The sequence below is a fragment of the Dicentrarchus labrax genome, unplaced genomic scaffold, assembly GCF_905237075.1.
Source record: "Dicentrarchus labrax unplaced genomic scaffold, dlabrax2021, whole genome shotgun sequence".
Taxonomy (NCBI): domain Eukaryota; kingdom Metazoa; phylum Chordata; class Actinopteri; family Moronidae; genus Dicentrarchus; species Dicentrarchus labrax.
This window is the reverse complement of record NW_026136717.1, coordinates 698,446-714,230: the sequence shown is the minus strand read 5'-3', so window position 1 is coordinate 714,230 and position 15,785 is coordinate 698,446. Positions and strand designations below refer to the sequence as shown.

The window sequence follows — 15,785 nt, the reverse complement described above, 5'->3', positions numbered from 1 at the left end:
CAGATCGTTCGCAGTTTGTACATGTTAACGATGAATCTTCAATAAATACTACAGTTAGTGATGGAGTTCCACAAGGTTCTGTACCAATACTATTTACTTTATATATGCTCCCTTTAGGCAAAATTATTAGGAATGATACGCAGTTATATCTATCAATCAAGCTCGATGAAATTAATCAATTATCTAAATTACAAATATGTCTTAAGGACATAAAATCCTGGATGAGCTGCAATTTTCTGATGTTATACTCAGAAAATAACAAAATTCTTGTACTTGGACCCACAAACCTCAGAGACTCACTGTCTAAAGATATAGTTACTCTAGATGGCATTACCTTGGCCTCTAGCACCACTGTCAGGAATCTTGGAGTTATCTTTGATCAGGATTTGTCATTTAATTCCCACATAAAGCAGACCTCTAGGACTGCCTTCTTTCATTTACGTAATATTACAAAAATTAGACACATACTATCACAGACAGATGCAGAAAAACTATTCCATGCATTTGTTACTTCAAGGCTGGATTACTGCAACTCTTTATTATCAGGTTGCCCCAATAAGTCCATTAAGACGCTCCAATTAATTCAAAACGCTGCAGCACGAGTACTGACAGGAACTAGAAAAAGAGATCACATCTCTCCTGTACTAGCTTCTCTGCACTGGCTCCCTGTAAAATTTAGAATAGAATTTAAAATTCTCCTCCTCACCTACAAAGCTCTTCATGGTCAGGCCCCTTCATATCTTAAAGAGCTCATAATACCCTATTACCCCTCTAGAACACTACGTTCTCTGAATGCTGGGCTACTTGTGGTTCCTATAGTCTCTAAACACTAGACCTATGTTATTGTTGTAGAGAGAGAGAGAAAAAAAACAGACAGACAGGTGCACAGCAACAACAGTATTGGCAATGGCAATCTAGCACGACCAAGGTAGGAGGCTCCACTAGGATCGATAAGAACCTGCAAGAAAAGAAAGCACAAGAATTTGGGGGAAGAAGAGAAGTTAGTAACATGCATTAATGGGACATGAATGAGTGCAGGAAGAGAGAGAGGGGAAGAGAGGAGCTCAGTGCATCATGGGAAATCCCCTGATAGTCTAGGCCTATAGCAGCATAACTAAGGGATGGTTCAGGACTCACCTGATCCAGCCCTAATTATAAGCTTTATCAAAGAGGAATGTCTTAAGCCTACTCTTGAATGTGGAGAGGGTGTCTCCACCCGAACCACAACTGGAAGCTGGTTCCACAGGAGAGGAGCTTGGTAACTGAAGGCTCTGGCTTCTGTTCTACTTTTAGACACTACAGGAACCACAAGTAGCCCTGCATTCAGGTTAGTTAATATTACTGAGTAATTGACACATGTGCCAATTGTAACTGTAGATTCAAGAGAATCAGTGAAGAGACTTAGGGATGAGAGGGGGATGAAGTTTGGTTTTACAGTGTGAAGCAGATGATTTTTTTATTCTTAATGATTAACATAAATTGAGCAGACCTACTTTCTAATAACAAAGCTTATAAACAGTATAAAGTAATATAGGAAGTCGAGATAAATCGCCACAGCGATTGAATTTGTTTGCACTAATGTCACATTGGACAGACGACCAAAGCAGCAAAATAAAGCGTCTTAAGAACAGAAACAGTGACTGATATCAGAAATATGTGACTCACTAAGGTAGGTAGTATATGTCAGGTCCCTCCACTTTTAGAGGCAGACTGAAAGGACTCATCAACCCCTATTTGTGCATTTTTCTCTAAATGATCAGCAATCACATCACAGAGTTGTTTGCCTTGCTGGTTATCGGATTGTGGCTCCTAATAGCTAAACAGCAATACAGTATTCTTATTTTATGGCATTCAATTGGCAAAGATCTCCAAATTTACATTTACTGCCAGTCAAATTAGAGGGACTGTTTTCACCCAAAAGGGTGGGGGCTTGATGCGCACAAGTTACATAGGCATATGTTTGCTGATTTCTCCACTATGTTTGAAACATTGCCGTGTTCATGCTTTATTTAAGCAGTCAATGTTATTGGTGGGTGAACTTGTTGATAAGATAGTTGAAAAAGATAGCTTTCTGTTATTCGCACGTTTTACTGAAGTGTCGATGCCACTGTAAACAGAATCCAGTGGACATTCAGATTTCAGCAAGAGCAGCAAGAATTTCATGGTATGACGAGGTGAAAATAAAACTTGATAAGCTGAGTTCTCTCCATTATATGACAGCTGTCTGCATCTGAAGCCGTTAGAGATGCATATGAATTTATAGTAAATTATCTTGTGCCCACAAGATAAATAACTTGTGCACACAAGATAAAAAGTATTTCCTTTTGGGGACTTTAGGGGCTCCATAGGATCCTGAGATTTATTTATATACATAAATCCAATAGTCTTCCGTAAATTTAAACTACTCCTCCATATACAGTTGAAATTAAAACACAATGCTGTTTTTTAACGTTTTTATATCATTTTATTAGTTACTGTGTCATCATTTTCATTATTATGTGAAGTTTGTGATTTGAAAAATAGAATAATTAATTTGTGATTGTGTTCAATTGGCGGAACCTTTGTATTATCATGCGAACTGGTGGAACTCTTTACGTGTTACACATTGTACGGCAACGTCATATTAATCCCCACAATGGCGGAGAAAACAGTCCTGGATAAAGGGTCATCGTTTATGGATCCTTTCAAAGGACTTTTACTGACATATTTTATGCCCGAATCATGTTACGACGAGTTCTTTCTCAATTTCAACCTATTGGACGGTAAGTGTCATTAGGTTGAATACCGGGAGATCAGTGCACTGGGAGCATGGAAGACTCGATGTTGATTTCCTGTTGGTCTGTAGTATGTAATTTGCTTTCTGACCTGTCAAGGAAATTCTCAATAGTTTGACGTAATATCTCAAAATAATGAATTTCTGATACTAAACCTTTATTTGTAAAGAGATACAATGTCAGTATTTTTCTCATTGTAATGACTTACAGAATCTTTTTTCCCCCTCACAAATCTATTTGCCTAATATGTTTATTTAGGAAGAATGCTGGGTTATTACTAGTAATACTATTACAGTAATACAATTACTTTCCCCAGCAACTAGTAGTGTAACTAATTACTAATTCACTTCATTTGTTTTTCATTTTTGACTTTGAAAGCCAGACCTAAGACATCAAGCACCGATTGTATCAATTCACAGTAAGGGAAGAGTTGAATGTTGAAAGAATGTTAAAAGAAAGCTGCAATGTTTGTGGTCACAAAGTAACACATATTTAACGTCCAATATTTCATTTCTGCTGCTAAGGTGGTCTCTCACATCAGAACAATCATCATCAGAATCAGAATTGGGTTTATTGCCATGTACGTTTTTACACATATAAGGAATTTGCCTTGGTGCACTGGTGCGTAAGAATCACACAGAATCAAGTACTTTTTAAATATAAATAAAGATAGAAAGTAGTGGTATCATGGGAGTTGTTGTCTTCACTCCCAATGTCGTCATTGCAGTCAGCTTCTCCCAGTTAGGATTCCTTCAGTGTTCATCAATCAGGAGGTTTCTACTGGGAGCCCGATTATCCACAGATGTCTCCTCCTCTCCAAATAAATGGACCCGCTGATTAAAACCGCTAAAAACACTGAATAAAGCGGTTCCACCTTAAAAGTCACTGTTTCTCCCACGCTGTTGGGCAGACAAAGGACGCTCCGGAGGCCTTCCTGCTGCTAACAGTAGCTCAGCTTGTTTCTCTGATAACTTAAGATCAATTACTAAATGACTAAAATCCTTTATCCGGTTCAAACATAGAGTTAAAAAACACCAAGCTCTAAAACGTGTACAGTAAAATGTGACTGGATAAAACTAGATAAAAAGTCAGTTTATGACTTTTGGCAGACAACCACAATGCATGCATGAAGGGGATATGATGCCATTGACACCGTTACCTGAATAAATAGAAACATTTGGGATAATGTAAGTACACAAATCAACAATAACATAGGTCTAGTGTTTATAGACATTTTAAATGTTACATATTCGCTGCAGTAAACAAAGCATGCAACCTTTTGCCGGCATATCATAGGTCAGCAGCGAGCTCAGACTCAGCAGAAAAGATAAACTCACATACTCCTTTGTTAGCTCAGTTTGTTTCTGCACTTTGCTAGTAAGTATGACATTGTGGGTTCGAGTCGGGTTGACTTGACTTGACTGGTGCGGGTCGTCCGCTAATCGGAAGGTTGTTCCTGATGCTGTGCATCGAGTTAGTTTCTGTTTGATGCATTTTGCCATCACTGAGTGAATGTGGCATGTAGTGTAAAAGTGCTTTGTGGTTGGAAGACTAGAAAGGCGCTATACAAGTACAGGTTCATTTACCAAGTCCTGTGTGACTGAACTTCCGTCAAATAATTGATGCTGAAGATTAATTTATAGATGAAGATAAGATGCAGCATAGTATTCAGCTTTGACATATGAAATCGGACCCCACCATGTAATTTACATCGACAGTTTCCTGGCCCAAATTGTTTATTATCTTTACTGTAGTGCATTGAAAAGCAATATGTGCATTGAATACTGTGCATATATAGTTTTGAGATTTTAATTATACAGTTAAGCACATCCCATGTCAACATGAGACGTCAACTTTGATTTGAGAATAAACATGTCACTGTGTTCAACTTTAGTAACTTGTACATTGCAGTTATAGCTCAGATGGACTGGTGGTTTTATCTTGAGTTCAACTTCTATTCTGAATTTTACAGGGAGAAATATGTATTTCCTGTCGTGCTACAGACTTCTGGATCAACTAGAGAATCTTGACAGCCTGACTGCAGTAATTGCATTAATCCAGCCTAGAAGTAACAAATGCATGGACTAGTTTTTATGCATTTTATGCATCCTTTTGTGACAGGGAAACTCAATTCCACATACACCATCTTGCTGCCCTAAATACTCAATGGACTAGCATACTAAATGTAAATCAGTCCATTGCTGAAAATAGTCCCCTAAAACACTATTTCCTCCTGTTTTAGTAATATTGGGTCAAAACTACAGTGAGCTGCTGTTTTCAGAATTTACTCAGCCTGTTCTTAAAAATGAAACTATGTATTTGTAAGCCATTCTTAAATATAAAAACAGCTCAGAGTAGGGAAGTCAGAAAGTATTTAGAGAGACACATTGTAGTTCATACATATCACTAATTTGCCATTCAATATAAGTTATGTTTTATTTCTCCCCTGCTTGCAAATTCATGTGATCCTTCTTCTTGCTTTATATTGTCTGAGTGATGGTATCTAGTGTGTTTGTGTTTGTGTGTGTGTGTGTGTGTGTGTGTGTGTGTGTGTGTGTGTGTGTGTGTGTCTGTCTGTCTGTCTGTCTGTCTGTCTGTCTGTCTGTCTGTCTGTCTGTCTGTCTGTCTGTCTGTCTGTCTGTCTGTCTGTCTGTCTGTCTGTCTGTCTGTCTGTCTGTCTGTCTGTCTATACTTTGATGTCAGCCAGCTAATGAATGTTTTTTATTTTTTGTTACAGTACAATGTCTGAAGATTGTGCTGAGCAAAGGCCTAGGGATCGGCATCATCCTCGGATCAGTGATGGGTAAATCACCTCACCTCCACTTCCTTTTATAACTGTCTTTATTTGCACACCTGATTCAGTTTTAGTCAATAATTGGTGTTAATTTTAAATAGATTTTAGTCATTATCGTTTTAGTCAATGAAAACTAAAGACACTTGACCCTTCCTAAGCTGCAACCCTTTTCGCTCTCTGCTCCAGTAACAGTTGAGCAAGCCTCTGTCAACTTTCTCCTTTCCTGTACTTTGATATGCTATGTGCTTAGCTGATTGAAATCCAAATTTTGTCAGTTTTAGACTGTATTTTATTTAGTTTAAGTCATTGTACAGCTGCCTTTGTTTATATAAAATGTAACACTTGAGAGCTTTGGTTTCTCGTGTTAAATTCAAAATAGGTTTTATCGAAAAATATGTTTATACTAGGGCTGCACGATATGGTAAAAAAAAGACATATTGTGATTATGTCCACGGATATTGCAAGTGCGATATGATTCACAGTTAGTGTGGGAGTTTTAATTTGTGTCTGTACCAAACAAACATGTCAAACATGTAAAGGAAGGAAAGCAGGATTTCTAGTATATTTTTATTATAATGAATTAAAAGTGTGTCACACATTTTAGCATTAAGAAAATTAGGATATTGCTCTTGCCATATTGCGCCCTAATTTGTATTTCTCAAAGTATTAAAAATGTGTTGTTGTGTAAAACAGTCAACCTGTGTGTTTATATTTATTTTACAGTGCAAACTTTTAGAAAAACTAGAAAATGGATGGGTGGACTGCTTAAAAATTGGTGGCTTTTGATTGTTGTTTTTTATTACAGAAATGCAGAATGTTTTTAGATATGCAGACTGTATACTTTGACTTTTCTCCCTCCTTGTTCACAGTGAAGCTGCCTCAGATCTTAAAGCTGATGGGAGCAAAGAGCGCTGAGGGACTGAGCTTCAAGTCTGTTCTGCTGGAGCTGCTAGCCATCACAGGAACAATGGCCTACAGCATTGCCAACAAGTTCCCTTTCAGGTTGGGCCATATGTAAATCAACTCTGAAGTGGAAATTTACATGGAGCACTCACGGTTGTAATCACTGCATTTTGTTTCATATGTTGAGGGACAAAGTGAGTAACGTGCTAAATGTCACCTCAGTGCCTGGGGTGAGGCTCTGTTCCTCATGCTGCAGACCGTCGCCATTGGCTTCCTCATTCAGTACTATGGAGGAAAAACCAGCAGAGGTAAGACTGCATGCACTCTATTAAAGATGACAATATATTGGTGTCACTGCAAAGTTTATCCAGCAGCGTGCACTGTGATTTACAGTACTGTAGCAAGCAGCACAAAGTAAGAGAAGAAGCAGCTCTCAGTAATGTCAGCTAGAATTTGTTGACAGTGTATATGTTAAACATGTTAAAGAATATTTAACTTAAATAGCCTGGTCTTAATAGTGAGAAAGCAGCCTTTGAAGTGCTTGTGAGTCATTTTGGTGCATAATCGGTGCACATTCCTCAAGATCTATTTTCATTCCAGCTCTAAATTTCACTATATCGGTAATTGGTACATTTTTCCCCTTTAAAATGAGTATCAGGCAAGAAATCCCATAAAGGCCGGGCTCTAAATAAAACGGAACCAAACCCCAGAAAAACTCAAACCTGGATACAGTCTTAAAGAAATCCTCTATTAGTCTGACATTGGCCCTCAGATTATTGCCAGTGTTTGTTTTTTCTCTCCCAGGTCTCCTCTTCCTGATTGTGTATTTTGGCCTGCTCATCCTCCTGCTGTCTCCAGTCACTCCCCTGTTAGTGGTTACCTATATGCAGGCCTCTAACATGCCTGCAATCATCATCGGCAGGGTAGGCAAAGAAAACACAATACAAATATAATATATAATATATTGCTTGCACTTTTCATATCGTCTTTGCTGGCAGTGAAAAATCTGAATAAAAATGTGTTTTATGATGTAGCTGTTTTTTTCAGCGCTGTGCTCTTGTAATTATAACACGTTTTTTTAAAAAGAATTAATTAGTTTGTTTCCTTTGTCATTAAGTTCAATCCTTGTTGCCCATAACAAGTCACATGTAACAGACTGGATGCAATTTGCATAAAAATGGCCATGTCCCAGTCATAACTCAGTCAAATCAGCGTGTATATGTCATATATACACTGCTGTAATCAGCAGAACTCACTCTTTCCAGTGATGGTGATATATTCAAAGTTCATCTGCTTAGAGATTATATAAAAAAGCCTCTGTAACTCAAGAATTTGCCTTCGCAGAGACCGTTGTCTGTTTCCATGGTTACAGTACAAACATCTAATGCAAAATTTCTTTCCATGCTGCAGATTTCCCAGCACGTAAAGAAATACATACAAAAACTTTTTGAACGGAAAGAAAAGTAGTTGAGGCAGACGACCACCCACCTAGAGCTGAAGGGTCTGTCCTAGCTTTCTGCCTCTTAAAAGGCAGTTTTCCTTGCCCTCATCGCCAAGTGCTTGCTCATGGTGGTAATGTTGGGTCTCTGTAAATGTTATAAGGAGTTCGGTCTAGACCTGCTTTATTTGAAATGTGTCCTGAGATAACTTCTGTTATGAATTGGCGCTATACAAATAAAATTGAATTGAATTGAATTAATAATTCACATGTGCAATCACACAGCACAGGAGAGACTGACAGTGTATGCTTGTCTCAGTTGATCCAGGCAGCCTCCAACTTCCGCAATGGGCACACTGGCCAGCTGTCTGCCATCTCTGTCTTCTTGCTGTTTGCTGGATCCCTTGCCCGCATCTTCACCTCACTACAGGTAAGTGTCTGTGTGCTCATCTATAATATGACTGACTGATGACATTTTAACTTTTATAAAAACAACTTGTTGTCATATTTGCTGAAACTTTCACTATATCCTGACAGTAGTACATGATACAGATTATCTGTAAAAGAATCAGGTCCCTCTGGCTCCTCCTAGTGCTCCTAATGGCCTTTGCAGGAATCCACCGGGCCTGTACAAAAAAACCAATCAACCAAGCTGGGAAACGGGGAGCCAGAAGAACCTTTTTTTTAATAAGAATTACCTACTGCAGCTTTAAAGTACAACAACCATTCAAGGGGCAGGCTGCAAACATCAGCCAAGCTTAAGGAATTAAATAACTAAAGATACATTAGTTCAGTTATAGATTCATAATGTTTTAATAATTGTTTTTGTTTAAACTGGTAAACTAAATATTCATTCAGTGAACTGCCCAGTCCTAATGAGATCATATTCTCTGTATTTTAACCCCTTCAAAAATACAAATTTCTTTCTAATGTAAACATTCCTGTGTGCCATTTTATCTTTGGATGAGTCCCTGGTTCAGTTTCAGGAGTAGAGCTGGAAAAGTTAATGTCGAAAAATGAAAACAATCTTATCAGCTTGTGTTCACATCAGTGTTTCCCCTAGGTTTTTTTTTTAGCAGTGGGGGCAGGCCTGTCCGAACCCCCCTGCAATGTGAGCGGCAGCCAACAAGGTGCATTATGTCGGCAGGATCATTTAAAAGGCAACCGTGACTACATTGTGCGTCTGCCCCATTTCTGATACCGTGGTGGCAGAAATTCAACAGTGGCGGGCCGCCGCTCCAAAATCAACGTAGAGGAAACACTGGTTCACATGTCACGGGAGTATTTTGAGCTGAGGTATGTTGTGTTCATACAGGAAACTGGAGATTCACTGATGGCCCTCACCTACGTTATATCCTCCGCCTGTAATGGCGTCATTGCTCTGCAGGTTCTCTACTACTGGAACAGCTCCCCAGAATCCAAGAAGAAGAAAAAGAAGAGAGAGTAGGCAAAGGACAGTCACTAAACTTCAATCATCGAGGAACACTTTCCAACTTGTCCAACTTTAGACACTCTCAAAGAGAGGCGATGGGTCCAGACTCCTGCTGTGCCATATACTGTTATTACATTCCTCTTAATTCAGTTTTCCTCATTAGAGTCAGGCTTTGTTCATACTGGTGTGTTAGAATGTTTATACACAGTTTGTGCACTTGCCTGTTGATTTTTCACATCCAGTGTCTCCGATTACAGTTCTAATCATCAAGATTATTTCTTTAAATGGTTTAAAAGTTTTTGCCTTAGATAAAGAATGATTTATTGTTTTATCATTTCACATAAACATAATTCCACACTAGTTCCTATAATTGTAGGGTATTTTCTATGGTCTGTATTTGGTGACATTATGAGATGACATTGATGCTACCATGTCTTGTCTTGTTTTGTTTGATGCAAAATTCCACTAATTTGAATGAATATGAAAAGGTTCTGTAGATTTCTGTAACTTTCTACAGGATCACATTGCCAGATGTAACGTAAATATAAAATACTAAATGAAGTACCTAAAAAAAAAGTTTCAGCCCCGGTTTGAACAATATTACTCACAGCCACACTAGTGTGTGTCTTTGTGAGACTACTTAGGCACAGTGGTGCTTTGAGCTAGAGGGTTACATTGGCATGCACGTCAGTGCACTCAATAATAATGCTAACATTCTGACTGGCACAAATAATGTTTAGCATGTATCATTTAAATACAAATGCAGTTAATGTATTGGCTAAGAAGTAATTTTTATAAAAGTTACCTACGGCAGCTTGAACTATATAGTGTGTGGCAGATTTCTGATGCTGCCCATTTTAGTCCGTAAACTGTACAGCTTCCTGTAACACCCTCCCAAGAGTGAGAGGTGTTCTTCTGTCAATCACCAACTGAATCAACACCGCCTGTTTTGTGTGGAGAACACACTATGTATATCAACCAAGTATAATTTTACACCAAGCTAAAATTAATGCTGACATGTCAGTGAATATTACAACATAATAGGGATTTATATGTTTAGCATATTGCACATATTCCAGCAGAAACCATGACCCTGTTGACCACCATCCATGCTGACAGTGTACTCAGAAAGACAAAATAATAGCTAGTGCTACTAGTGTTTCCTTATAATTGCAGGCAATTCTGTCAAAGATTGGGGGGGTCAAAGGAGTGACATAAATTCAAAGGACCAAACAATGTTGTATCATATAACTTTACATTTTCCAGAACACAGTTCACATTTCAAAGTGAAAGTTTGGTTTATAAAATGTTACCACATACTGTAAAACAGATTATCCCTCTTAATTTAGGCACATCATATAATAATTGTTGTGTTGAGAGCACTTCATCTTGAGGAGATGTAGTTTGCACACTTGTGTTGCATGAGAACACTGTGCTTTAGGGAAAATCTAACAAACATTGAGATTATACTGAAAAATCTGGGGTGTTGCTCAATTTACTTTAAAAAAAAAAAAACAACTGAAAGTTGACCAGTAGGGATATGCTAGCGTGCAGAACTGATGGTTCTGAAGTTCCAAATATATGACCTCTTAAGCTTCCTTCTGCTTTGCCAATTACAAATTGAATTGCCTCAACTGCTGGAGCTGAAATTGTGAAGGAGCAACAGTTAACATTAAAAGTTTAACTTTGACTTTTTAAATACAATTTCCTTCCAATTAGAATAGTGTAGTACCATAGACTGCACAAATATCAACATAATTGAATGTTCAATTCAATTAATCCTGTAATTACCACTTGTGACAGCAGAGGCTGCTGTTGCCGTTGCTCAGCAAAAGTTGCATAGTTTTTGCTGTCATTTTCTGTGAGTGCTCTGTTAGCCACAAAAAAGAAGGCTGAATCTTTCTACACTGTTCCCTTTTACCACAATTTCTTCCACATATTCAGTATGATAATGTTCAGCTTCTGCAGCATAAAAATCTGGTTAGTTCCTTTATGAGCAGTTATTGTCTCAACATGGGCTCACTTTCCATTCCTTTCAAGCTCACGAGTCTAGTTAACCAAATAACATTTGCTTTTGCAACTACTGACTGCATGCCTCTGTCTTGGAAATAATATTAATATATAACTAATTCACAACAGTAAAAACACATACATAATGACGAAATGCTTTTAATTATCATGCCTTGTATGTTCACTGACGGTGTAGTTTTACTTTGTTTTCGCTAACATATCCACTCATAGCAACCCCAAATTCCACCGGGGGGTGGCATGATTCAACTTTATTATGGTTCTGTTTACTTGCAGCATTTAGTTAAGTTTAGAAAAAGAAGGTTGTACAGTAGTACAATAACTTAGCCCTTCACTCATTCAAAAAAATGTTGCCATTGAAAATAACCCAGGCAGGAATTATGTTTTGTTCTCATTTGGCAAAACAGATTAGCATATATAAATGTAATTTCTTGGACAAAGAGTTGCTAACTGACACTGTGGCTCAGTCATTACAACAGTTGACTCCCAAACAAAATTTAAAAAAAATTCAAACCCACTCCAGCCAACATGCTATACTTTGCTATTTAACAAGATGACATTACATGAACACAAAATTCCTCATGTATTACAGATGAAATAGTTAATCCCAAGTAAAACACCATAAAAACACAAACTTAAATAGCATGTCTATTTATGATGTACATTTTGTATAGCAGTTGTTTAAAACCATATGGATACCAGTACAATATGGATATGTCAGAGGGGGTTTTGCATCACCTGCATCACCATGTAATTTTCTGTTTGACAACCTTTTCTTTCCCATCCTGAGGGGTGCGCACCAGAGTTCAGGGAAGGGACAGAATAGGTCAGCTGCCTGGGATCAACAAGAGCATTTCATGAGAGAGAAAGAAAGAAAGGGAAACCTTTTCCTTTTTTTTTTTTTTAGAGAGAGAGAAATGGGTTGAGGGTCAGGAGCTGAGGGCATAGCTGCAGGCTGGCTCATATCTGATTCTGGAACAGAGATGGTACAGATTGGTGTGTTTACTAGGACAGATCACCTGCCACTTTTCATCTTGGGAGGTCCTTCTTCCCTCCTCAGCTTCAGAGTAGGCTCACCACTCTTTTCTTTCTTAATATGCCTAACAAGAGTTGAGCAACAAAAAGAACATATCATTTTAATATTACTATTAACATTAATATCAGCCAGAACTGAAGTGTTTTAGATTTTTTAAAGTTTTATAGGAAGCCACTGGCTTATATTCATTGCAGAATGCTATGAAAATAAACTTGCAAAGAGTAGTTGATTGATTCTTAGATGTTTTTATGGGTTATTCTCGAACCAAAGTACACTCAGTTGCCTGTTTATTAGAAACACCTCATTAAAACTAATGCAAGTAGCCAGGGTGAGCTATGGCTTACCTATCATAAGATCATCACATTCTTAGTGAAAATAAACAATAAAGATAAATTATTTAAAATGAAAGCAAAACTAAGGATGTCTGGAGCCAATCTACACTGATAATCGGATTTCTTATATTCCCTACATGCAAAATCATTTAATAAAAAAAAGATGAAATCCAAGATAAGTCATAACAGGGTGCGTAAAGGTGTCATTGACAAATATGTTAATGACAGAGATTAGAAGTTGAATAATATTATTCAATCATTCTATAAGAGGTTAATCCCCTCTGGGACACCAGTGAATGCCTCAGCAAGTAGCTACTTGCATCTCACAAAAAAACATTTGGTGGGACTGTAGAACATTTTTCATGGTATCATTGTTTCTGAAAGCCAAATTTTGGCTTTCACTGGAACCTAAAAGAGAAGACAAATCTTCAAACTAAAATATAACCCTAAATTAAGTCTCAACTTGCAGAATATTTCTGAATACGCAGATCTACCCTGTCGTGAAAGTAGAAATGGAACAGAGCAAAAGAGGAGCACATAAAGACAACTGAATTGTTAAAAGTGGAATGAAGTGACAAATGTGTAGTAAACCAGATAGGATGGAACACTGCCAAATACCTGTTTATATTGCACAATGAAAAGCAAACAAAGAAGGGATCATTTCCCAGGACGGACACACACATGCAATAGCTAGCATGTGTACAGAAAAGACCAACCTATTAAAATTGTGGTGTGGACAATCAGGATAAAATAAGATTATATAAATAGTTGGTGAACATATATCAAGAATGGATCCGGGAGGACGTTAAGAAGTTTTGGTTTCTGGTGTAATCCAAACTACTCCGCCAAATGGAAAGATTTGGAATTAATGCAATCTGAAACACCAGCACAGTCTTTATTAGGTAACTGCCAACACCATGATCCTCACCTGGATAAAATAAATTGCTGGACCAGGGTTGCCCTTAAGGTGTGCTTTAACACCTGTAAAAAACTCCATCTCGAGAAACATGCAAAAATATTGCAATGGGTGGAATATGACTCAGTGTTTATACCATCAGGTCTAGATAAGCCATTCAGGCAGTGGGCACACAATGGTATTACAGCCTACTGCACTAAAGCTGATAAGGACAGCCTACAGTCTTTTACTCTCTAAATCATACAGACTGGGAAGAGAGGATATGTTCAGATATTTCCAGGTCAGAGACTACAGACAATAGGGATTCCAATCTGATCAGTATATTTACCGATGCATATAAGGCTAAAGACCAAGAACCCTTCTACTCTCCAGGTTAATCAGAAATGGGAGGGGGTGTCTGGCCTGGAGATATCTGAGGATGACTGGAGAACTGTTTGGGCAGGTCAAGCTAAAACCACTAACTCCAGAGCCTGGCAAGAATTCTGTTGGAAGAACATAATAAGATATTTTGTGACTCCTAAATTGAAATCTAAACAGCAGGGTTTCCAGGGACAGGATAAATGCTGCTGACAATGTGGACAGACAATGGCAGACTACTTTCATATATTTTGGGCCTGCCCCCTTATTCAACCATATTGGCAAGAACTTGCTGGAAAACTTCGGTCAATCTTTGGTTTAAAAGTAGATTTTTCTTTTATTACACTTTATTTGGGTAAAATCCCAGTTGGACTAATGGCCCACGACAACTATCTTTATAAAGTGCTCTTGGCTGCAAGCAAGAAGGCCATTACATGGAAATGGCTGCAGAGAAATCTGCCATCAAGGAATGACTGGATCACCATTGTTAACGAAATAAAATGCATGGAAAAACTGACCTTCACCCCAAGACTACGAGCTGAACAGAACTGGGAAAGGTGGACTTCATATTCTTTAACGTGTAACTCATTGTCTGTGTGAATGATCACTCCATTTTGCACTAATGCCTGCGTCAACCTTGTCAACCTGTCTGTCTACTTTTATTCTCTGTCTATTTTTGTTCTTTCTTTGTTTTTGTTCTTTTGGGTTTTTTTGCTTGTTTGTTTGTTTTTTATTGTTGGAAAAAAGAACTGAAAACTTAAACAGACCAGATGAACTCCTTTCACCAAATCAGTAGTCTTCATCATTTTTTCTGATACCTATGTCTGTTATCACATATGTATAATATAATGTAATAATATATAATGTCACATATAATTGATCTTGTGCTGCTCATCTTAATGCCTGCTACTCTTTTTCTTGCTACTATTTCGGGGCCACATTTTCCATGAACCCTGTTGCTTTTGGAACCTGGGGCATTATCTGTGGGCAACAAGACCAGTGCAGTGTATGCAATGCTGCCAGTAACGAGACTGAAAAGGTGAGGCTAAATAAAAGTAATGAGCTGTGTGGGTTGTCCATCTACCAGCCATATGGACCTCATGACAGTTCAACAGTATTTTATCTGTACCATTACAACACTGAGATCCAGCAGCCTCCTGAGAAACATTTACCGTATAAATCTGACTATTACTTCACTTATGTTACCATTTCAATTTTCCCATAATATTCCTATGGTGACTTAGAACTGAATTTGATAGGGTTAAGATAAGATGTTCCTTGATTGAACTTAGTACTTTAAAGTAAGCTTAACATGCCTCAATTCTTGAATGCACTTTCTAATGTTACTATATTTAAAAATATTCCTATGATTTTTATTTGTCACAGCAGTAACAGAATAGTATACTATAGTGTGCAAAGGCACCTCAAATAATGTATAGGCATATTCATAACCTACTGACCTAGAAACATAAATAACAATAATAAATAAATTATATCAAAATGTAGGCTACTAAGCAACTGGTGGTCTGAGGCTCAATTACAGTGAAGATTTTTCCTCCTGTTGTCCATCACAGGTGCTGCAACAGTTTGGAAAGTGTCATATCAGAGAGACACTTTTGTCACAATGTATATATAAAGCAATGAAAACAGCTATACATGAAGAATTCAGATTCCTTAAAAGAATCAATACAACAAAGTAACAATCCACGGAAATTAAAAGGCCTGCTGCCAAAATCCTACGTAAGTAAAAGTACAGAAGTATTATCATTTGAGGG

At 37.8% G+C, this 15,785-nt stretch overlaps 1 protein-coding gene across 1 annotated transcript; it reads left to right on the top strand.

The window, feature by feature from the left end:
• Window positions 1-2,598: 2,598 nt before the first annotated feature.
• mpdu1b (mannose-P-dolichol utilization defect 1b) lies at window positions 2,599-9,769 on the top strand. Its single transcript, XM_051375251.1, has 7 exons — window positions 2,599-2,762; window positions 5,512-5,577; window positions 6,438-6,570; window positions 6,694-6,779; window positions 7,276-7,394; window positions 8,229-8,339; window positions 9,225-9,769. Exons 1-7 carry the CDS (start codon window positions 2,636-2,638, stop codon window positions 9,354-9,356), a joined length of 774 nt encoding a protein of 257 aa, XP_051231211.1. The 5' UTR covers window positions 2,599-2,635; the 3' UTR covers window positions 9,357-9,769.
• Window positions 9,770-15,785: the final 6,016 nt, after the last annotated feature.